General features: G+C 42.3%; 1 protein-coding gene across 2 annotated transcripts in view; it reads right to left on the bottom strand.

Moving 5' to 3' along the window:
• CDH13 (cadherin 13) overlaps nt 1-23679 on the bottom strand; it is a 681110-nt gene that overhangs the window by 15019 nt on the left and 642412 nt on the right. For both annotated transcript variants that reach the window (XM_082232914.1, XM_082232915.1), the window contains exons 12-13: nt 4984-5214; nt 1952-2167 (exon numbers count right to left, since the gene is read on the bottom strand). In XM_082232914.1, coding sequence (XP_082089040.1) covers nt 1952-2167; nt 4984-5214 — 447 coding nt within the window. The remainder of the gene's footprint in view (nt 1-1951; nt 2168-4983; nt 5215-23679) is intronic.

Here is a 23679-nt window from a genome sequence, read left to right as displayed (position 1 = left end):
CCACTGTAATCCTAAATTGTTAAACCTGTGGAAATACTGCAGAAAGCTGCTTTCATTATTGTTGTATCAGGTTGACCAGAGATTAATTGACATCAACTGTGTTCATGTGAACACACAACATTTCAAGGAAGGGGTGGGTCAGGGGTGCATACACAAGACCTGCCCCCAGTTCCTGTACACCCATGCCCCCATGCCTGCAGCCCTTATCCTATGTTGTTAACAGAAGGCCTGCAGTTGTTGTTGTACTCATGGGGCAAGAAGGCATGGCTAATGCACACTTGGAATATTGCAGCTTTAATGCACTGCCCATTGTGTGTCAAGATTAAGGTTACCAGATTTTTTTCAATGAATCCGAGAACACTTTTCAACTTCAATGGATTTTGTATGGGGACTGATTTGTAAATCCAGGGACTGTCCCCAGGAAATGGGGACAGTCTAGATCTGTGGTTCCCAAAGTGGGGTGGTTCTTCCTCTTGGGGTGCAGTGGGGGCACTAAGAAGCAAGAGGGGGGCACTGCAGGTGTAAAGACTATCAGACTCATATCACTGGATCAAGTTCATCAATTTTGTTGAATTAATTGCTTTACTTGGATTTTGAATAATTGTGAAATAAATTGTTACTATTTTGACTTTGTCGGTGTCTTTATCTTCCCTAGTGGGTTGTGCATACTGCTATTCTGACTGATGCTTTTTATAGGGTAGGGTGAGAGGAGGGCACTTGGAACCAAGAGGGTCGTAGCCTGAAAAAAATATGTAAGTCTAGGAATGGGGGTGGGGAGAGAAATCTGATGCCTTCTGGTTGTTGTGGGACTTAATAACTCTCATTATTCTCAAGACTTGCTCATGCTGGATAGGGCTGATAGGAGTTCAGGGCCACAGGCTCCCCACTGCTGCTTTATATACACTGTAATCTAAAACTGTTATTTTTCTGTTGATAATATGCTTTATGCCTTCTCTGAATGAGCATCATTCATTTCCCTGTTGTTTGACTTAGAGCCGAGTCGGCATCTCTGAAATTAAGAGCTGTCATCCATCAGAGACAGGCCTAGAGTCAACACACAGCACCCTTTGAGGCCACTGCATCCTAGCAAGGCTCCTCGGCACTGTTGCCTCTGCTGAACATAAGGCAGCTAGAAGCTAACTTCCCACACAGATCGAGAGTGACACTGTGGCAGGTGTAGGATGTGAAACACATAGCAGTCAAGTACAACATGCTTTGTACCAGCCAGGAGAAAACTTCCTCTTGAGCTGGGGCAAACTTCATTTGCATGTGACTAGATGTGGGCATGGCCTAATCTGGGCAAGAGGAGCCTACCTCCTTCTTTTGCTTCTCTTCTCCATTTTGCTTTTCTACATGTGAGCAGAAGTGACTGCCTGTTCGCAGTCACTTGGGACTAACTCCCTTATGGGATAGTTCCACATAGTAACCTAAGTCTGCCTTCAGGGATCCAGTTGTGAACTGATGATACAGTGAGTAAACTACTTTTATAGGGACTTTAATAAGATTGTCATGTCTACTCTTTTTAAGAGGGATAAGAAGAGATCTTAGCAGGAATATTATATAGTGAGGCTCAGACGAGCCTGCAACAAGCTAACCACTGTGCAAATTTTAAAAGGGGGAATGTTTGGAACTCTGCTAAGAGATAGAACTTGCTAACGCAAGTTAGGAAGGATATCATCAAATAAGTCTCCTGCCTCTCTAAACATCCCCACAGGAGGTGCCCTGCAGTATTCTGGGAAAATGGCACCCCATGGCTGGCTGCTACTTCAGCTAGATAGGATCATGGCTGGATGACGAGGGTGGGGCGGGGTGGGATACTGATGAAAGAGGTCCCACGCTGAATGAACTTCCCCCTGCTTCTTCATCCCCATCAGTGGCAAGAACACATCAATCAACAGAACCAGGTTAAGTGTGAACTAACTCTAGTGTTAGACATTTTCGGGAAACTTACAATATAAACTGAAGAGTGAAATGAAGAAGAGGACCATGCTGAGGTGAAGGGTTGAAGATGCGCTGCAGTCAATTTTGTATTTTGTGCAGGAACACACTTGGATTTTCAGTTCTGTATTGTTAATTAGAGGCGGTTTCCCCGAGTCGGTCACCAAGATGGGGATGTTGTAGTTCGCCTTCTTCAAGTTTTGTGGCAGAATGAGCTGGGCATGGGTGTCTGAAATGAAAGAGGAAACAGCAATTAGGGGACATTTAAAAAAAGCTTAGACGTCTTGTAAAGATGTCTTTCTCTGCCCAGGTTCTTCCTGATTTGAAAGATTATTGAATTCCTACCATAATCTGGATTTATAGCATTGTTTTACTGCTTTTTATAAAGACTCTCCTCCCTGCAAGAGAGGGGGAGTGGTTGTGGGCGGGAGCTCGGACTCCGCCCTGGCAGGGGCCTTAGCCCCTGGCCCTCCTTACCTTCTCCTCCCCCTCAGTCCTCGTCATCTCGCAGCGAGTCACCCACCCTCCACTCCCATTTAGCTCAGGGTCTAGGTTTTTGGCCTTGCTATGGACCTTAGGTTGGTTGCCCCGGTTGTCGGGGGGGGGGGCCCTGGTAGGAATTTTTCCATTTGGCATTAGGCTTTTTGGTTTTTTTGCCTACCTCGTAGCAATCGTCACAACTTTTGTGGTATTGGTGGGTAGGTTAGGCATTGGATTCATGTGTTGTGCTGTGTCAAGGGCTAGGTGTGGCCATCGCCTATGCTATCTACCGTGGGTTATTCCATTAAAGGAATCTGGCGGTCGTGTGTTCCGTCCGATGCCTGCTTGGCGGGAGGCCATGGCATGACCCTCGGTGACATCAGGGGGTGAGCCTATAGTTGGATAAGCATCAACAGGCTCCACCTACTGTTGAATAAACCCACCACCTATAGTCATCCAATGCCTAAGCCAATACCTTTTCACTGCTGTAATCAATAAAGTTGTGGCCTTTTCTTGCCCATTAACCTTATACCACGTGCCCATGTGTATTTATTTCACTTAGCGGGGTCGGGGCCCTCGATCCACAAATGTTGTATCTGTTTTTATACTGCCTTATTGTTTCTATGAATGTTGCATATACCGTTTTGATCTTTTAAAGCATTAAGAAGTTTAGAAATTATTTCAAATAGATAGACAAATTCCTTAGAGAAATCCACAAATATCAAATTCCCGAAGCATTACCTCCACCACCCATTCTTATGTAAAGAAAGGAAGAAATATAAGTTTTGAAACCCGTGTAGCAAAGGCAGTTCCTGAACTGCTGCAAAGAATGTAACTCAAAACATAAATAAAATTCTGAACATAATTTAAATTGTGAATAAAACTCAGTTCCAGAGACTAATAGGCACATCAAAAATCACACAAGAATTACTCTCTATGAAACATAGTAGAAAGATAACAGATGCTGCTATTATTATTAATGCTACTACAGCAAATATAAACAGCTAGGATTCCACCAAGCGGCGTAAAGAGATGGCAGAATTACATCATTAATTTTCTTATTCACACGCAAAAGCAAACCATTCTGATCCAAAATTATTCCTCTTTTGACTCCACCTAGCTAGTGTGATTTTTATGTGTCAACATTTCAACTAAAGCCATATCCCAACCCTTTGTATATTAACGTTTTTTCATAGCTCCTTCCAAAAATGGGTAACCATTAATTCTACTTCCATGATGACCTAACGTATCAACACTTCTCAAGTTTATTGCTATCTGAGAAAATGTTTAACAAAGCTAAACAACATTCTGGCTCTGTATGTTGATAGATCTCAAACCATTACTAAAGCTCAGTGAAGGCCAGAATGTGTCTATTTGCAATCATAATTGAGCAGGTAGAAAGGCATTTGCTGAGGAATGGCTTCAGCAGGAAAAAACATATGACAGGGAAACACTTTTCCCCACACCTGCAATTTCATGAGAATAGAAACCCACCAGGTGTGCTAGTCATTGCATTGCATGGGATGGCTGTAATGCACTGAGCTGGTTCAGACTCCCTGAGTGTTCATTTTCTACTAAGGAAGTGGCAAAATTTCCCACACACTGTAACAGAAGATAATTCAACGCACTTCAGAGGCGCAGCAAAACTTAAGGACTCCCTCAGCAGAAATCTGTCAGCCTCTTGACTTCCTTTGTGTCACTGAATTTTTGGACAGCTTTTATAGCAGTCTGAGTCAACCTCAGAGCCTATCAGGGAGACTTTGGCCAGGATTTGTGTATTGTGGCCAAAGGCGGTGCTTTCAACAATAGCATCAGAAAATTCTTACTGCTTGGCCATTTCCCACGACCAAGATTTAGTTGGACTGTCTTCAGGTTGTATTTCAGCACATTGGTCCCACTTTCAAATGAGCTTCAGGTGCTTTGTTGCTTTTCAAACAAAACAGGGGCACTTGAATGAAGCGGGAAGCTGCACATCTGCCACACCATACAAATAACACAAATTGCTCCCCACAAAAATTCCCGGGAAATGTAGATTTAAAGGTGCTGGGAAATGTAGCTCTGGGGAAAATGGTATGCTGCAACCATGCAAAAATTGTGCTTTACATATATGGTGTGTATGTGTCATCAAAGCTTTTTTGTGAGGCGGAGGCAGACTTGGAAGCAAAACACAAATCCCAGAAGGAAGAAGAGGAAAATATGAAGAAAATGCTTAGTAACAAAGTTTAATGCTGTTTGGTACTACTGGTATTGCTAGCTAGGGATGATGGGGGAGGTAGTCCAAAAACAGCTGGAGACCCAAGTTTGGGAAACTTGGTATAATATATTGAATTGGAATCTCAGACATAAGTACTGAGAAATTTTTAAGGATGACCAGTTTTATATATAACAGTTAATTACAGATAAGGAAGTAGCCTTAGATATAATGGAAATATCGGACAGAATGGTTGAGAAATTTAACAATGATCCATTTTGTGGATAACAGTTGGGATGGATAAAAGGTGTGGGGAGGAGAGAGAACTTAAAAGATTGAATAATGGGAGGGAGTACTATTTCTAATATACTTACTGTTGATTCTTGTGATTTTCCATAGTTTATCTTGTCCAGACTGCTTGCTCAACTCAAATTTAAATGGTTCGGCATTAGGATGAATATCCTTGTCTAAGGCTCCAAAGATGACCTTCACATCTTTCGCATCTTCACAGACAGATGAAACCGCTTGATAAAGAGAGGGGGCGTTGTCGTTAACATCTTCCAAAGTAATCTGCAGTGTCCCTGTCCCTGTTGCAGGAGGGCTACCTATGGGAAAAGTAGCAGAGTTTTGTGAATTGGACATTTATGTACACTGTACAGTGGTACCCTAGTTTATGAACTTAATCCGTTCCGGAAGTCTGTTCTTAAACCAAAGCATTCTTAAATGAAGGCGTGCTTTCCCATAGCAGCGGGGGACTCAATTTACAAACGGAACATACTCAACAGGAAGCGGAAGATGTTCTTATTCTAAGGCAAAGTTCACAAACCAAAACAACTACTTCTGGGCCTGCAGCGTTCTTAATCCAAGTTATTAATAAACTAAGCTGTTCTTAAACCAAGGCACCACTGTATTGCATGATCAAGACATCCATCAGCCAATGCTATACATTTTAAATGCTGTGTTTCCTTCTGGTGAGCATTGGCCCGTCTATATGCACGCACTATTTTCATCCCCACTACATTCTACCATTGGCAACTATAATCATCATCATCATCATCCATCAATAAATCAGTAAATATAAGAGAAATGAAAAAAGCCATATTGTGGGTAAGCATTACACAGAGCACTAATAGTGCAATCTTACGCATGTTTGCTCAAGCTGTGAAGTCAATGGGGTTTAATCACAGGTAAGCATGCAATTAAGGGCAATTTCAAACTAAAAGTAATTGCATAATTCCTGGAACTGACCTTAGATTAGCCTTACTTGGAGGCTCCAATGACTGGGTTTGTGGTTAGGTACCTTGCCAACAGCTTTTTGAAAACCAAAGTACACTGTGCCACCTGGATCATCTCTAACTATATGCTTGTTAAAATAAAAAAAATCCTTCCTGTAGCACCTTAAAGACCAACTAAGTTAGTTCTTGGTATGAGCTTTCGTGTGCATGCACACTTCTTCAGATACACAGAAACAGAAGTTGCCAGATCCTTCTATATAGTGAGAAGGTGGGGAGGGGTGTTACTCAGAAGGGTGGTGGGAATGGGAGATAGGCAGATAGCTGAGAGAGCCTGTTGACGACTCTTAATGACTGTAATAGGTCTTACAGGAAAAGGCAAGGGGTGAGAAGGTGAGAAATGGTTTAGTCATGTATAGTGAGATAAGAATCCAATGTCTTTGTTCAGCCCAGGTCTTTCCATGGTTTTAAGTTTGGTAATGAGTTGTAATGCTGCTGAATTACAGCTGCTGAATATCTCCCATTCCCACCACCCTTCTGAGTAACACCCCTCCCCACCTTCTCACTATATAGAAGGATCTGGCAACTTCTGTTTCTGTGTATCTGAAGAAGTGTGCATGCACACGAAAGCTCATACCAAGAACTAACTTAGTTGGTCTTTAAGGTGCTACAGGAAGGAATTTTTTTTTTTATTTTGACTATGGCAGACCAACACGGCTACCTATCTGTATATGCTTGTTGACATTCTCAAATAAAGCTGATAGCTTAGTGAGGCAGGACTTGCCCTTGCAGAAGCCATGCTGACTCAGCTTCAACAAGGCTTATTCTTCTATACGCTTGGTTATTTTATCGTTAACAATATTTCCCACCAGTTTTCCAGGGACAGACATTTCTGGGACAGAAATACCCTTGCTGCTGACATCTTGCTCTCTCCCAGTCTTTTTCTTCACTCTCCCTCCCAGGGAACCTGCATCAGACACGCCAACAGGTGCCTTAAAAAATTGCTGGTGATAATACATTCCTGTTTTCTCCAGTGTGAGCCTATCCACCCCACCCAGCTCTTTATTGGAGTGGAACTTGAAGCTTTCAGAGGGCCTGGGATACGACTGTCTTGGTAGCTGTTGACATCCACCTACACCCACAGCAAGATTGTTTCTTCTCAGTTTTGTTTAAAGAGGTAAGAACAGCAGCAAAACAGTGGAGAATGAGCACTATTCTATTGAAGTGTGTGTGTGTGTGGAGAGAGAGAGAGAGAGAGAGAGAGAGAGAGAGAGAGAACAGGTTTCATGCAACTGACAGCCAATACACTTTACACCTATGCTGGAAGTAACCAGACACAGAGGTTGAGAGGGTAGTTTATACACCATGTGGTCAGTGCAATCTGTCACTCAGTGTCTGAAACAGATCCCCTGGAGGTACTGTGAGAACCATATAGACACTTGTCTTCTGGGAGCAGACGTAAGAACAGCACCTCATTCTACTTAGGCCAACAAAGGGCTGACAGGTGTTAATAACTTTCCATCAGTTTCCAAAGTTGATCCAAGGGCCTTATATAAAGGTGAAAAGTGTGATTTCTCATTACTACTCACTTTTGCCACACGCACGCTTTTTCAAAACAACTGCTTTCAAAAGTAAACACATGCACTTGCATGTATCTTCTATGTGCTCTTGGAATATTTCCTCCACTTCAATAAAAAGAATACAAATTGCAAAGCATTCACACAGTATTGGGGGTGGGGAGCAAGTGCAATGGGCTGTGGATTCCTTTGTGCAACAGACTGGAAGTGTAGGTAGGGAGGGCAAGCACAGGCAGTCCTTTCAGTTTCATCTTATAACTGTCTCCATGCAGTCCATGGTTCACATAATTCTTTTTCCATGTGATACATAGGTTCATATGTGAATGGAGAATAAAATGACTTCTCTGTGCCGCCACCAAGACAAAACATTCTCAAACAGTAAGGGATCCTCACATCTCTTAGCTACAAATGACCATATAAATCCAGAAGGCACAGACACAGTTCTGGGGTACTATTATTGCACTGTTAGTGCACTGAATCCATCAAACATGCTGCTGGCTTGCTCTGGTGTGGTGTAGTCGTTAACAGCGATAGACTCGTAATCTGGGGAACCGGCTTCACGTCTCTGCTCCCCCACATGCAGCTGCTGGGTGACCTTGGGCTAGTCACACTTCTCTGAAGTCTCTCAGCCCCACTCACCTCACAGAGTGTTTGTTGTTGGGGAGGAAGGGAAAGGAGAATGTTAGCCGCTTTGAGACTTCTTCGGGTAGTGATAAAGTGGGATATCATATTCAAACTCTTCTTCCTCTCTGAAACAGTGGTTACTGTTGTCCTTTGTGATTGGGAGGGTTAAAGTACAGAGACCAACAGTAGTTTGATCCAGAGCTAATAGTGGACAGAGCCACCTGCTGATTGGTTGTTCGTATGAAGGCAGGCAGGTGGGGGCTGGATGAGGAGGCTGGATGAGGAGAACAACACAATGTCTGCCACATCTGAATGCCCCCTAAGTCACAAAGTCCCAAGAACCCTGCTGGAGAAACAGGCATGCCTACAAAATGGCTCCTGACAAGTTTGGCAGGAAAGGGGGGAAATAATGCTTTCTTTCCTTAGATCTCAAGAAATCACTAACTGTAATAAAATATTAGTTGTTAGGATGATAAATTATCCCAAGGATGACACCTCATCTGTTACAGATACATACATGCATAACAAAGGCAGAATTGTCAGAATTCAAGACTCTCTCATCACAAGGAGTAAAGGGTTGAATTCCTTTTAATGAAAAAGAAATCATTTCTCCCCCTTAGTGCTGGACTAATTGAATTTTCAAAAAGGCTCCTATACCCCCCCTTTTTTTGTTCTTGATATATTATTAAGCCACGTCAGAGGAGAATGGATGAAAAAACAGGCATTTGAATATTTGAAATATGATCATAAAAGACAGTCTTTCATGCACTTAATTAAAACACTATCTTTAATTCAGTGTATATTATTTCCACTGGGCTGATACTATTTTCTGCTATGCCCCCTTTTTTATCTTATATTAACAAAATGTCACATTCTTTTTTAAAATTTAGAACCCAATAGCATTACAAATCTGGCCCTGTTTCTCCATCTGCAGATACCATTTTCATTTGCTCTATCTTGTTTACATGTCATCTTCACCCCCTAAATGTTTTAAGGATCCCTCGGCTAATATGTACAATACAAGGAGCAGAAAATTGCCTCTTGTGTGCTCTGGTGACTTATCATCCATGTGTATTATTTATAACCAATTACATGAAATACACCAGAATTCCAAAAGGAAAACAAGCAAATGTCAAGGTCATAAACTGTAACTGGTTAGCAACTTTGCAGCAAGAAATACATCAAAAGACAAGCTAGAGATAAATAGACACATCCAGAGCTGAATTAACCACTAAGTTAACTATACTATAGTCTCATTATTCGTTCTATTGCAGTTATAAAAGTGTATTTAGGAACTACCTAAATAGCTTTTCTATAGCTATTCTGCCTGGCCTTCAATTTGAATTAGCCTGATCTTCTATTCCCTTTCCCTTTTCTTTTCTATGGAGAAACCCTTCTGGGACCCCACATTTAAACTCTTCCCTGGTCTCCTTGCTGGCCCTAGTAGGACCAACTTGGCCAGTTAGCCCTGGTGATCATTTGATTTTATGGATTGGGGTCCCCCCCCAAAAAAAAATGACCCCTGAATTTTTGAATTTTATTGACATTGATGCTGCATTTATGTTGTATTTTATGCTGTTTTTAAGTCACATTTTAATCAATGTTTTATATTTGATGTTAGCTGCCCTGAGCCCAGCTTTTAAACTGGGAAGGGCGGGGTATAAATAAAAACTTATTTAATAATAATAAAGACATGTTAAATATATACAGTATATGAGACAGTTGGATCAAGTCAACAAAGAGAAGGAATTATCAAGAGTAAGTTTGACATCTTCGTAAGGATGACAGAACGTTTTTGTAATAACAGTACTTAGGACTATCAGCCAATAAAAAAAAAGTCTTAATCAACTAACCAATTAAATCTGCATAAATTGGCATCTTTAAAGAAAAGTTGCTTGAAATGTGTGGGGCATGCTTACTCAACTGGGGCTGGATTAACAGTGCAATCCTATACATAAATACTCAGAAGTAAGGATGCAGATGCATTTGCCATCTAACTTGCAGTTCCTGAAACAGGATGTGAACTGAAATGCAGATATCCTTTGAAATGCAGACTTCTTGGAATTTTTCACTGCAGTTTGCCAACCAAAAGAGGCTGCATTAAAGTTGATGTGTTTGAAACAGGGATGGTGCGAGGTTTCAAAATGTGTGTGTGTGTTGGGGGGCGGGGGGAGGGGCAGGAAGTGTGCAGAAAAAAATTATACATGAGCAATATATTTGGAGAAATGGCTTACAAAAATGCATATATTAGGGAATGTGCGTACAAAATTGTGCATATGAGGACACATGTGCATTTTCATGCATATGCATTTTCAATATCTTTTTAGTGCAAACTGATACAGAAATGCACTTTAGATTGCAAAAACGAGCAATTACTCAGAAGTAAGTCATACTGAGTTCAATGACACTGGCTTCCAACTAAGTGTGTACAGGATTGCAGCCTAAGCTTTTTGCATTTAGGTCCTCTGAAATCAATATTTACACTGATTAACTTAAGTCCCATTGATTTCAGTGGCACTTGGAGTGCAGTTAAGTTAGTCTGACTCCAGCCCATTTTATTTTTATATGGTGAACATGTCCCAGAAAACAGAATCTAAAAAAAAATAAAAAATGCTTCCTTCCTGCTTTTCTCATGTGAAAGGGAGCACCTCTTTTAAGATGTCATCTGCAGTATTTTAAGTACTTAAATTAAAAATATATTGTTACTTAATCAGCTCCTTGAATTATTGGGGTCACCTTTTTAATTAATCAGAAGGTTTCTTAGCACTTAAATGCTGCACCCCACCACCACCAATATGTCTATGTGTGTGTGTGTTTTGTACAATGCTACAATGTTGTTGAATGCTATAAATGCTCCATGTAAATAATAAACAGATTTCATTCAGTCATTTATACACCACTTTTAATTGGGGTGGGGGTGGGATCTAGCAAAAGTTAGTGGGATGCTAACAAAAGTAAAGTAAATTTTTGACACCAACAACCAGGAAATATAACACTTCAGTAAAATACCAGCCTCCTTGAGTGTTTTTGCCTGCCTTGAATGTGTCCCTGAACTGTTAACAATTCCTCTTGCTTGTTTGGATACAGGATAGAAAGGGGTGTAACAGTGTATGTAGAAACTAGCCTACCATACAAAGCTAAAGTGTCACATCCATTCCTTTGCCTCTCGCTCCACCCACCACTGGTCTCTGGCCCTCAGAAGGTCACATGCGGCTCACCAACTTGCAGAATGACCAGAGATGCTTCTACAGATGATCTCGGGGTCCTTATCCTAGACAGCTATTTTGAGCAATTCCGCTCAACACAGTAGCAAACTAGCTTAACAATAGGTCCATTTACATGTTAAACTGAACACAGGCACAAGTGTCTTGACACAGGTACAAGTGTTCTTGTGAAAGGATGCGCACTTGCCAATTTGTACGGTTCACCTTCTGTGCACTGGTACAGTGGCTTTACGCTCATTGGAAGTCACATGAATAAGTGTACAAACGTACAGCTCACAGACTGTATACTCATTGAATGGAATGTGTGACACACACATGTACCCCCAGTGTGAAATGGTGTGTAGTGATTGATTTCTCCAGCTTATCTACTGTGTTCACAGACTGTACACACTGAATGTTGCATTTGAATTGTATGAGCATACAGCTCAACTATTTAGGCTCATTCACATGTTATGTTAATCACAGGTATAAGCTGGCTCCAAAGTGGTACAGGTGTTTGCGTGAAAAAGTGCAACTATTGTGTACATGGGTACACAGACTGCAGTTGTTGAACGATACATTTGACTGACTTTACAAGTGTACAGCTCAACTGTTCATGTTCATAGATACACAGACTGAACACTCATTGAATGCAATGTGCAGACACCCCTTTTGTGTACACAGATTGTACATGTGTAGAATGTAATCTGTGGTCATAGGACGACCAAGAAACAAAATGCTAAAATGACAGTAAAAATGTGTGCAATTAATAAGAACACAGTAGAGTCAAAAGCAGCCATTTGTGAATACAGAGAGACAGTATTATTAATGAGATTGAATATTTTTGATTAGATCAGGGGGTAGCTTCAAACCGCTAGTTCTTTGTGTCTGGCAATACCATAGAACATTTATCTAAATCCCTTTTCTATGAGAATTTCTTATCAGTGGCAATTAGGAGAAAGGAACTTTAAAGGAACTTTAATCAGAATTTCTAAATTATTCTGGAAGCCCTTCTTAGAGACAAAGTTATTGTCATCTCACAGAAGGGGGAAAAGAAAGAAAGAACCATGCTAATGAATTGTATTAACAGAACACTTCTTAAAGCTGTGGTATAGCTGGAAGTGAACATAATCTTAAGAAGTATAAGCGGCTGATCTCACTCTCGCAAAATTGCTAGTAATTGGGGGGGGGGGAGAGACAATAAGCAAGTTTAAGGTGACAATTATCTTCTCTGGAAAGCTTGCAGACATTTTGCAAAGTACAGGGTAGATGGATCGCAGAGATGGGGGGTTATTTTTTCTGGAAACCATCCAGGGCCCACATGTCAGTGATGGTTGGGGCCAGTGGCTAAAGTAGGTAGACATCAGAGGTGGATTTAGGGCAGTGAGAATGGTTCCCCCACACTGGGCACTGAGCTAAGGAGGGTGGCATGCCACAGTGTGTCACAATTATGGCATTGTGCACATACAGAACAGAAGGTGAGAAGTGAGGGGGGCACTGAATTTTGGGCTCACACAGGGCGCCGCTGAAATTCGAAAGGCCAAAGTCTATGCTTGCTGACATTTAGACAAACAAAAAGCATTTTCAGAGATCAAGGACTTTGCAGGCCAGGCAAGAATACTTAAGAAAGAACTGAAAAAAGGGTGGTGATGAGTGCAGCTCCAGGGTGTGTGTGGCCTGGATAGAGCCCAGAGGGCCAGATAGACACATGGGGGTCCATGTTTGGCCTTCAGGTCTGAGGTTCCCAGACCTTTTCAGTACTAATGCCAAGCTATTTTGCACCCTAGGCAAGGCTAACTATTTGCATTCCCAATGTTTTTCTAACTTCAATTTTCAAAAACAGATGTCTTATAGAAATGATAAAGTTCTTCAAAAGTAACATTATCAGGAATTTATAATATGTAACAAAAATTAATCTGTATAAAGCTGTGCCCCTCAAAGGTCAGTACTGCACCCCTCTGAGGTTTCCGCCCAAGACGGCTGACTCACCAGCCTAATGAGAGCAATGTCCCTGCCTGCTGTAGTGCAAAATCACAGGGTATGGACTGAAGGTACACAAGGCCACCATATTGTTAAAGCTAAGCATGTCTTCCTTTGGCCTGGATAGGTGACTTCCTGGAGACCACATCTATGCCACTTTTGGTTCCAAGATGGAACAAAGGCATGCTATAATTATAAGATAATGAAGATGTATAATAACATCACTCACAACTTTATTTGGGGGTGGTTTTGTTCCAACTCAATGAAGAAGGAAGTCTCATGTTGCTTTCCTCCAAGAGTGGGAAGGTATTTGCTCTTCACCATGTGGCTTGTTTTGGCTAACTGGCATGGGGTAGAAGGTTAGCCCCTCTTCTGACTCGTCCTCCTTTTTTGTAGTGGCATCTTGCCCTCCTACCCTTGTGTAGTGGGGGCTTATCCAGATGCCATTCACAGTTAAGTAGGAATTTGGGGGGAGAAGCCTGATTGGCTTTTGATAAATTCTATTTTCATCCCACCCATATTCAAAAATTTTGCGCTTCAGTGCAGTTCCAGATTACTTTCACTTTGTGAGCTGCTCTGCCCCCATTCCAAAACCTCATACTATCCCTGATTCAAACCCATCAGCTTTAATGAAGTCCCCAGAAGTGGCTATTGGCTTGACAAGTCATTCCATCCTCCTCCATCTGAAAAAAGCTGCATTGGAAAAACCACATGCATCACCCATTGTACAGAACTCCAATTAAAATTCTCAGATTCAGGAAGCACTTTTGTGTATATTGGTTGGGGGGGGGAGTTGCCCAAAATCTAAACACTTTTCTTCTTTCTTTCCAGTGCTTTCAATGCTTTATATTTCAACCCAGTTCACGTAGGCAGCTCTTTCATAGGAGTCAGTGGAATTTATTCCGAATTCACTGCTATGTATCAAAGAGCACAATTTAGGCCTGTGATGACCTCAGTGACCTTGAGCTTAGACTTGGATTTTCCTACCCCAGTGCTCTCATTTCAGCCTTTCCCTTGCCTTTGCTTTTAAGGGATGTGGTGGCTGCTACACTCTGTGGGCTGCTTTGTGTATGTATTTAATATCGTTGTGAAAAGAAAGAAGTGCTTCAGAAAATGCCCAAAGATGGTTCTGAATTTGACATGTGGCCATCCAACCAAATCCCTAGGTGGAGCGAAAAGATGGCATTCCTCTTTTTTTAGAAAACACTTTTATTAAAAACAACATGCTGCATAGTTGGTGATGGGGAGGAATCTAAATGCTTGCATAAAAGGACTAGAAAGTTGAAATGGTGGGGAAGGGAGTTGCAAACTATCTATATGCAGAAATGTGTCCCTTTGCAAGGTCACACTCATTTATCAGGTTTATTAATCTAGAATAAAGAAAAGTGATGACAAACTTAAACAGCATCTTAAAAAGCAGAGACATCACCTTGCCAACAAAGGTCTGTAGAGTTAAAGCTATGGTTTTCCCAGTAGTGATGTACGGGAGTGAGAGCTGGACCATAAAGAAGGCTGATCACCGAAGAATTGATGCTTTTGAATTATGGTGCTGGAAGAGACTCTTGAGAGTCCCATGGACTGCAAGAAGATCAAACCTATCCACTCTTAAGGAAATCAGCCCTGAGTGCTCACTGGAAGGACAGATCCTGAAGCTGAGGCTCCAATACTTTGGCCACCTCATGAGAAGAGAAGACTCCCTGGAAAAGACCCTGATGTTGGGAAAGATTGAGGGCATAAGAAGAAGGGGACGACAGAAGACGAGATGGTTGGATAGTGTTCTCGAAGCTACCAGCATGAGTCTGACCAAACTGCGGGAGGCAGTGGAAGACAGGAGTGCCTGGCATGCTCTGGTCCATGGGGTCACGAAGAGTTGGACAAGACTAAACGACTAAACAACAACAAAACCTAGAATAAATATATGGCAGTGCCCACAATTCTGGATTAAAAGAATAGAATTGCGTGCAAAATGTTAGATCTTTACCATCTTCTGCATTGTATGTCAGCTGTCTATTCTTGGTGAACATTTCTAGAGATCAACATTTCTGGTGAATCTGATGTGGCAAACCTGTGGCCCTCCAGATGTTGTTGGATTAAAAGTCCCTTCATCCCTGATCCTTGACTGGAGCTGATGAAAGTTGGAGTTCACCAACATCTGCAGGGCCACAGTTCTCCACCTCTGCTATAGACACTTGAGGGTATTTCCTGGTTCAAATCCAGGGGTGGTTCACCTGTGGATTTGTTGGATCTAGTTGTTTTTGGACTCTGGCTCTCTTCAACTCTGACCATTGGCCATGCTGGCTGCAGCCTATAGGAGTTGGAGTCTACTAACATATGGAGGGCTACAGCTTCCTAGCACCTGAACCATCCAAAGCATGGGTAGGCAAACTAAGGCCTGGGGGCCAGATCTGGCCCAATTGCCTTCTGAATCCGGCCCGCGGACAGTCCGGGAATCAGCATGTTTTTACATGAGTAGAATGTGTGCTTTTATTTAAAATGCATCTCTGGGTTATTTGTGGGGCATAGGAATTCATTCTTTTTCTCTCTCCAAAATATAGTCTGGCCTCCCACAAGGTCTGAGGGACAGTGGACCGGCCCCCTGCTGAAAAAGTTTGCTGACCCTTGATCCAAAGGAACTGATTGGCTATGAGTAGAAGACAAACAAATAGGGAGCTCTGTTGTTCAACACAGAAGAATGAACTCATGTGACTCATGGCCACAGCATGTTGTGAAATAATTAGACCAATTATGGAGGACAGGTCTGCCAATAGTTATTATGCACACACTAGCTAAGAGTGGCCTTGCAGACACTGCTGGGCTACAGCTTCCCTAATACCAGATGACTGATCATGCTAACTAAGGCTGAGGGGAGATGGAGTTCAGCAACATCAAGAGCACACCAGGTTATACACCCCTGATTTAATTAGAGGTCTTATTGTATTGTTATGCAGTGTTCTTTTCCTCCTGTCGCCTATATTTTTTAAGTAAAATGAAGAGGGAAAAGGAGAGGGAAGAAATTGGTGGGATTGCTGCTCTGGAAGATCTTAAAACCACAGGCATGAACATCACCACAAGACAATGAGCCAACGTTTAACAGGCGCGCAAGTGTTAATCAGTCCTCGGTCTTCCAATCTTCTTGACTTGTCCGCCTTACTAGTTGATTTCACTTCATGTGATCCTGTTAATATCTCTGCACTTGACTTAAAATCAATCATTTCTGTGCATCTTCAGCTGATACAAAATGCTCCAATTTAAATGCATTCCTCTCACTTTTGGAAGCAGATCCATAATGCAGAGCTGAATCTCAGTGTCTCCCCAGCCCACTCCATCCTCCGTAACATATATTTCACTCAACAATTCATAAAAAAAACAAACTGCCCTTTAAAACTACAATCACTCATATATTTCAACAATGTGTTCAGTTTCTACATTTGAGTAATTATACTTCAAAAAGCAAAGCTCTTATCAAATAGCTACTAACGTGCGCCATCCATCTTAAAACCAGTTTGCTGCAAATTAATTTTTCTCTTTCCCCAAACCTGCAGTTCATAGTGACTAATTTCAATGATATTTTCTCTGCAATTCATATTTTGCTAAAACTTAAAATGACAAGTAAAGGCTGAGCATTCCATTTATTTTCCCTCTTCAATTAATAGAGCAATTAAAATAAAGGGTGTAAATGCAGCTTAATTGGGTTGCCATGGCCACTAATTGCCTGATTTCTTTCCAAATAGTGTGTTTTAGGTGGAATCAATCTGCAGTAATTTAATTTCAGGCATCATGATGTATATAAACAGGTTACGGCAGATGGAAAGACAACTCCTAACTGAATTATTAGGCAGCACTTTTTAGTTATTTTGCTTGCATCTTCCTCATATCACCTGTCATTTTCTCTGCATCAAACATGGAGACTGGAAATGAAGATCACAGAGCTCCAGGAGGGTAATTAAGCTCACCTCTATTTGTTTATCTGCAGCATAGATAGATACAGTAGATAGATGATAGATGATAGAAGATAGATATAGATAGATAGATAGATAGATAGATAGATAGATAGATAGATAGATAGATTACCTTCTTAGCTGATCTCTGACCATCCAGAAGGTAAGGTGAAGAAGCCAATTCATGTTCTCCTTTGTAGGCATGAGAGAGTGGGCTTCTATGTCAGTTTAAATAGCCCCCCCCCCCCGCAAGTCCACGGCATACACCAATGTGAAGAGCCTTTTTCAGTCTGAGGGCCACATTCTCTTCTGAACAACATTCTGGGGGCCACATGCCACTAGTGGGTGGGCCAGAGGTAGAAGTGACAGAGCAAAATTGTAAAGTAGGCTGATTTCTATGCACACTCACACAGCCTTTTATGTCCCTCCATCCTGACAAGCAAGGGGCAGTATCAGAGTTCAAGGGAACATTCCAGCCAGGCAAATGAACATGAGAAGGGTTAGGGTGGGTCTGGTGAGAGGTGTGGCCTAGGGAGAGTTCTGAGAGCCAGATGTGGAGTCCTAGATGGCCACATTTGGCCCCCAGGCCTGAGGCTCTCTAATCCTGTCATAAACCAAATAGCCCCCAATGCTGTGGTCAATGGGAAAGTGTGTGCCTGTGTATTCTCTGCAAATGGAGATTTAGACAAGCCCACAAATGTCATTAGCCTGCTGGCAGGGCAGGGACAGAAAGCTCTGCCCTTCCAACAGCAGCCCTCTGTACTTCTCTAATGCATGCAAAGGAGGGAGCTATCTTCACACCCATCTGCACAGAATTCCTAGTCGCCTATGACTACCATAGGCACTTAAATGCAAACCCGCTTTAGTTTGCAGCCACACTCTGCACAGATGTAATCTTAAAAGCTCAGTGGTAGCTCAGTGGTAGAGCATGTGTTTTGCATGCAGAAGGTCCCTGGTCTCAGGCATCCCCAGGTAGGACTGGGAGAATCCCTTGAGTCTGAGACCCTGGAGAGCTGCTGCTGTGGATGATACAGAGCTGGATAGACCAGAAGTCCAACACTCGGTACAAGACAGCATCCTATGTTCTTATTCCCCCAGCCCACATTGGTAAATTGGGAAGTTTGCACAACTTTTCTCCTCTTTAAACAAGCCTTCAGTTGATTTATCATATGAGTTCTAGTCAATTTGTCTTATCAGTGACATTTGCATATATTTGCAAATGGGTAAGCATACTTCTGGAGTAAGATACATAGCATCTTTGTTTGCGGATGATGCATGCGTGTGTCACAGCAAGCATCATCTTGGAAGAGGCATTCCATCCTGTGTGACAGAAAGTGGGGGTGGATGGGGAGAGAATACCTGCAGTGTGACAAATAACTTGCAAAAAAGAAATAAATATAAATCTGCTGCCTGGTAACTTCAAACACATGTTAAGTAAACTAAAAGCCTTTAACTGATAAACTGCTTCAGCAGTGTGAAATTTGAAATCTTATTTAAGTTCAAAGCAATACCTTTAAAAAAAAATACACAAAAGGAAGAAGGGTCATAGCTCAGTGGTGAAACATCTGCTTTGCATGCATAAGGTCCTTAGAATCCACAGGCAGGGCTGGAAAACTAACCCCTACCTGAAATTCTGGAGGGCTGTTCCCAGTCAGTGTGCAGACAACACTAACCTAGATGAACCAATGACTTAATTCAATATGGCAGAATCCTATATTCCTCTGATATTTTGCTTTTCTGTCATCTATCTATCTATCTATCATCTAACTATCATCTAACTATCCATATATCACCTACAGTTCTGCTCAGGCTGCAATCTTATGGTTCCCAGGAGGACATGCCTGGGTCAGTAGGATCTTGTCCTTCATAGGTGGAGTAGTTTGTCCCCCTTGCATCTGTGCTGTCCCTGTTCCACTTTCAGTGCACTGATGATGGAGAGGACAAAATGAGGCATGTCTGGGGCACACCAGGGCAGATCAGTGGAGGTTTTTGATTTGCTAATTCCAAACATGGCAAAATGGAGGGTGGGGGGGGGAGAAGTATGGCAATTTTGGAGGGAGGAGGAAATCATAAAATCATCTTGGGGACTGAAAAAATAAAGAAAAGCCACCACTGCCTTCACCTTGGTGATGGCCACTAACTTGGATGATTTTAACAGAAGATTAGACAAATTCATGAGGGATAAGGCTATCAGTGGGTATGAGCCACGATGACTAGGGACTCAGCTACACTTGTGTGTTATAAACATGTGACACCAGATGGCGCTATAGAGAAGTGATCTGTCATGAATATAATTTTTCATTAAGAGCTTTTATAGCTTTTTTTCCATAGCATTTTAAAAAATCCGGCTTAGGTTCTACTTCTTTTGTTGGCAGCCGTATGCCTCTGAATACCAATTGCTGGAAGACACAGGAGGGGAGAGTGCTCAGGTCCTGCTTGCAGGTTTCCCACAGGAATCTGGTTTGACACCGTGAAAACAGGATGCTGGACTAGATGGGCCAATGGCCCCATCCAACTGGGCTATTTTTGTTCAAACACCTCCCCATCTTTGTGTTTCTCTGCCTGTATATACCGCATTGGCCTGAATATAAGCCAAACTTTTTCTCCAAATTCCGCCCATGAAAAGTTAAAGTGCGGCTTAAATTTGCAACCTTACAAAAATTGGATTTTACAATATTGCTGCTGAAACAGACCTATGGTAAAACAGAACAGGTGTGAGTGCCTACAGAATTATAAGGGAGCGGCTTATATTTGAGTTTTGCCTTTTTCTCTTTCCCCTCCTTGAATTTTAAAGGTGTGGTTTATAGTCGGGCCAATACGGTAATCTCCAAAGCATAATATATGTAAGTATATCTAAGGCTGTCCATAGCAACCATGGATTTCCTTTGATGTTTTCTGCTGCTACAGCTCCCACCAACAAGGAAGCAAATCACTTTTAAGCACATGTGAATATGTATTGAAATTTGTTTTCTCTCAGTAGCCTGAAACCTCTAATGCTTTCTGAGTGTTGCCTTTGGCTGTTCCATTTTCAATCCACTCCCAGATTAAACATGGTTTGATCCACTTTAATGTGCTAACTCTGCTTCGTGGAAGTTCCTTCAGAATTTAATTTCTCCCTTAATAGATTAGAGCTTCTGTGTCCACATAAGCCTTTAATAAAAAAAAGGGGGAGATAAGAGTACATACACTACAGATAGTGCCTTGACCTTTACAGAAAGCAAGAGACTACAAAGCAAATTAGGACATTCATTGAGGAGAGGGTTATAAAAGGGAGATCCCATCCACAGAAAAGGTCACATTTTATTATCTATGAAATTAAATACTGTGCTCCATCAACTATTCAATAGCAAAGATTTTTCCAGTAAGAGTTTAAGGAAGCAAGTCTGTGCACACTTACCCAGGAGTAAGTCCCATTAGACTCAGTGGCGCTCAGTTCTGGCAACATAAGAAAAGCCCTCCTCACAAGGACCTACAAGATACTTCTGGGAAGCCCACAAGCAGGACATAAAGATAACAGCCCTCTTCCACTCACATTCCCCAACAACTAGCTTAGTGTACACTTAGTGTAGACAGACATAATCTGTCTTTGTTTTCATCACCCAGAACTGATTGGTGTCCCCAGCAAACTTAGCCATCTCCCTGCTCACCTCTTGATTCCAAATGTTCTATGAGTGAGCTGAAAATTCCTCCCAGTTGACTTATTTCCAGGATTTTTTGCATTTCATGATTAGTAAGGTTGCAATGGGACGTGGGTGGCGCTGTGGGTAAAACCTCAGTGCCTAGGACTTGCTGATCGTAAGGTCAGCAGTTCAAATCCCCGCGGCGGGGTGAGATCCCATCGTTTGGTCCCAGCTCCTGCCCACCTAGCAGTTCGAAAGCACCCCTAAGTGCAAGTAGATAAATAGGTACCGCTTTATAGCGGGAAGGTAAACGGCGTTTCCGTGTGTGTCACTGGTGCTGGCTCGCCAGCTGCAGCTTTGTCATGCTGGCCACGTGACCCGCAAGTGTCTTTGGACGGCTCCGGCTCCCGGCCTCTTAAGCAAGATGAGCGCGCAACCCTAGAGTCAGACACGACTGGCCCATACGGGCAGGGGTACCTTTACCCTTTTTTAAGGTTGCATTTCAGCTGACTGAAGATCTTTAGTTAATACAAATAATAATGCGCTCTCTCTCTCTCTCTCTCTCTCTCTCTCTCTCTCTCTCGTCACTATCCAAGTAGATAGTTCCACCAGCACAAGACATTTTACCTGGACAATGGAACTTCTCTACCCTCTCTTCTCATGCTCCATAAATCTTCTCTAGAGGGTTGGAGGAACCACTGGGACAGGTTGACATGTCACACAGTCAGTGGTTAGAATGGGAAAGTTCCATTGTGCAGCTAAAACTTTTTGCACGAGGGATATTATTTAGTTGGATACAGCCTGATAATAATAATGATGATGATGATGATAATGACGATTATGATGAATCAACACAACTAACTGCAATTTTAGACTCTCCTTGAGGTGACACCTATGGGACTGATTTTGGGAGAGTGGCTGTGGAGGCTGTCATTATGACCTCTTGCCCTTCAAATTTTACCACTATACCACTGCCTAGCAGGACTCACAGTCAGGAAGCTTTCTTAGTCCCACTATCTGAAACTCTTTCTTTGCTGATTTTGAACTCAGGGCATTCCGCATGCTGAAAACGGGCTCTGCCATTAAGTCAGGGGTCCTCCCCAGAGGGAATGGGGCTATCTGTTAGTTTCAGTTTCTCTGAGTTTCTCACTGTTCCTAGCTTAAGTTCAGTTCTCGAAATTTCCACATTGATTTAGAAAAAGAAAGCTCTTCTTGAAAATTCAGCAGCTTCCTGCTAAATACACAAGTTTGTATGTCATGTTGACTAACACACTGCATTTCTATGTGCATTTTTGCACACAATACTTTGCTGGAGAATTGCACTGGAAAATTTGGAGAAGCAAGAATTTCAAAGGGTGGCTGTGTTTTAATTTGCATGTTGTTTCAGAAAGTCTGAATTAGGTAGGTAGGTAGGTTCATGTTTGAATGTGACCTGGATCTAATCTCCCTCCCATCCCAACTTCCTAGTAATATTGAAAGGACAAAAAAAACCCGGTATGTTAGCACTGACATTTATAGATGCCACTGCTCTCCCAGAGAGAGCAAAGTATTTCCATTTGATACTCTTTCAGTTAATTTAACCTTCTCTGAAAGATCTAGGAATAATTTCATACTTGCTTTGGATTATTCAAGCGCCAGCCTACATGCATTATGTAGCTCATTGGGAACATAATAATCTTGAGAAAATTAAGCATTAGTGTTGGTTGGCTAGGAAAATTATAGAGGAATAATTTCATTGCATTTGTGCCTTAAGTTTGGTCACAGAATGACAGAGATCAACAATATTCCTTCAAGGAACCAAACCCAGTGGAGGGAATTGACCTAAGCTGATGCTAAAGCGCACCATCACAAATCTTGAGCTAGTCACTTAGTGAACCCTGAACAGGACCATCAGCTTGCAGCTGGTTTCCGTGAACTGTAGGTTAAGCTACCCTGCTATTAATAGTCAATATGGCACTAGCTGCAGCTTGAGCTCAAGTAGCTGAACACTGGATCATGCATTCATCACAGTGTTTAAGTTACTGACTTACACACAGTCAGTAAAACTGTGGAAATGTGTGGTCCTTCAAGTTATCTGTGAAGGAGAACAGTGAAGGCACTGATGTGCAATTCTCAGAAGCCAAAAAGGCTCTGGATGGAATTGTGGATCTAATTGTACACATAACAGGAGCCCTGCTAGATGGGACCAAAGACCCCCCAAAAAAACCCCCAAACCCACATGGCACTACATGTACTTACTTAGCTGTATCGAAGTGAGGCATTATTAAAGCAGATTAATAGCATACACTCAGTGGTAAGGAAGGAGACAGATGTAGCCCAGGAGCCCTTACAAGGTGAAGGATGGGCAGCTATAACGCTGGTCCGGGGGCAAGGTTCACATGTCCCAGATAAGTAACCTGAGTTGCAGGGCTGCACAGAATCTCTGCAGTTGTTCCAGCAAGTTCCCCAGCCAACCTGATGAGCTTTTAAGCAGTGGCAGAGAATGTCCATCTACTCATGAGAATTCATTGGAGCTCCTGGACTAAAGTTGAGCGCAAGGGATGCATCTCCTTTGAAGGCTGCCTTTCTGCTGTAGTTGAGAGGTGGGGAACATTAGACCTGTGGCCAAATGCAGCTCACCACATCTATCCGGCTCCCAGAACACAACCCAGGACTCCAGCACTGCTCTACATACTCCTTGAGTGTCTTTGCCCAGCTATGATTGAGTCCTTGAACTCTGATAATGCCTCTTGCTAGTCAGCAAGGAGGGCAGAGACAGGTGTGTGGGCTAGAGCAGGGGCAGAAACTAGCCCACTCTAAAAGGTTAACACTGGCATTTCCAACCCCATCCATGTTTGCTCCGTGCCCTACCCACAGGTGGCATGTGGCTGCTGGCAGGTCATCCAGAAGTGAAAGC

Source organism: Podarcis vaucheri (assembly GCF_965113315.1).
Source record: "Podarcis vaucheri genome assembly, chromosome: 7".
Taxonomy (NCBI): Eukaryota; Metazoa; Chordata; class Lepidosauria; order Squamata; family Lacertidae; genus Podarcis; species Podarcis vaucheri.
This window is presented reverse-complemented; position numbering and strand designations above follow the sequence as displayed.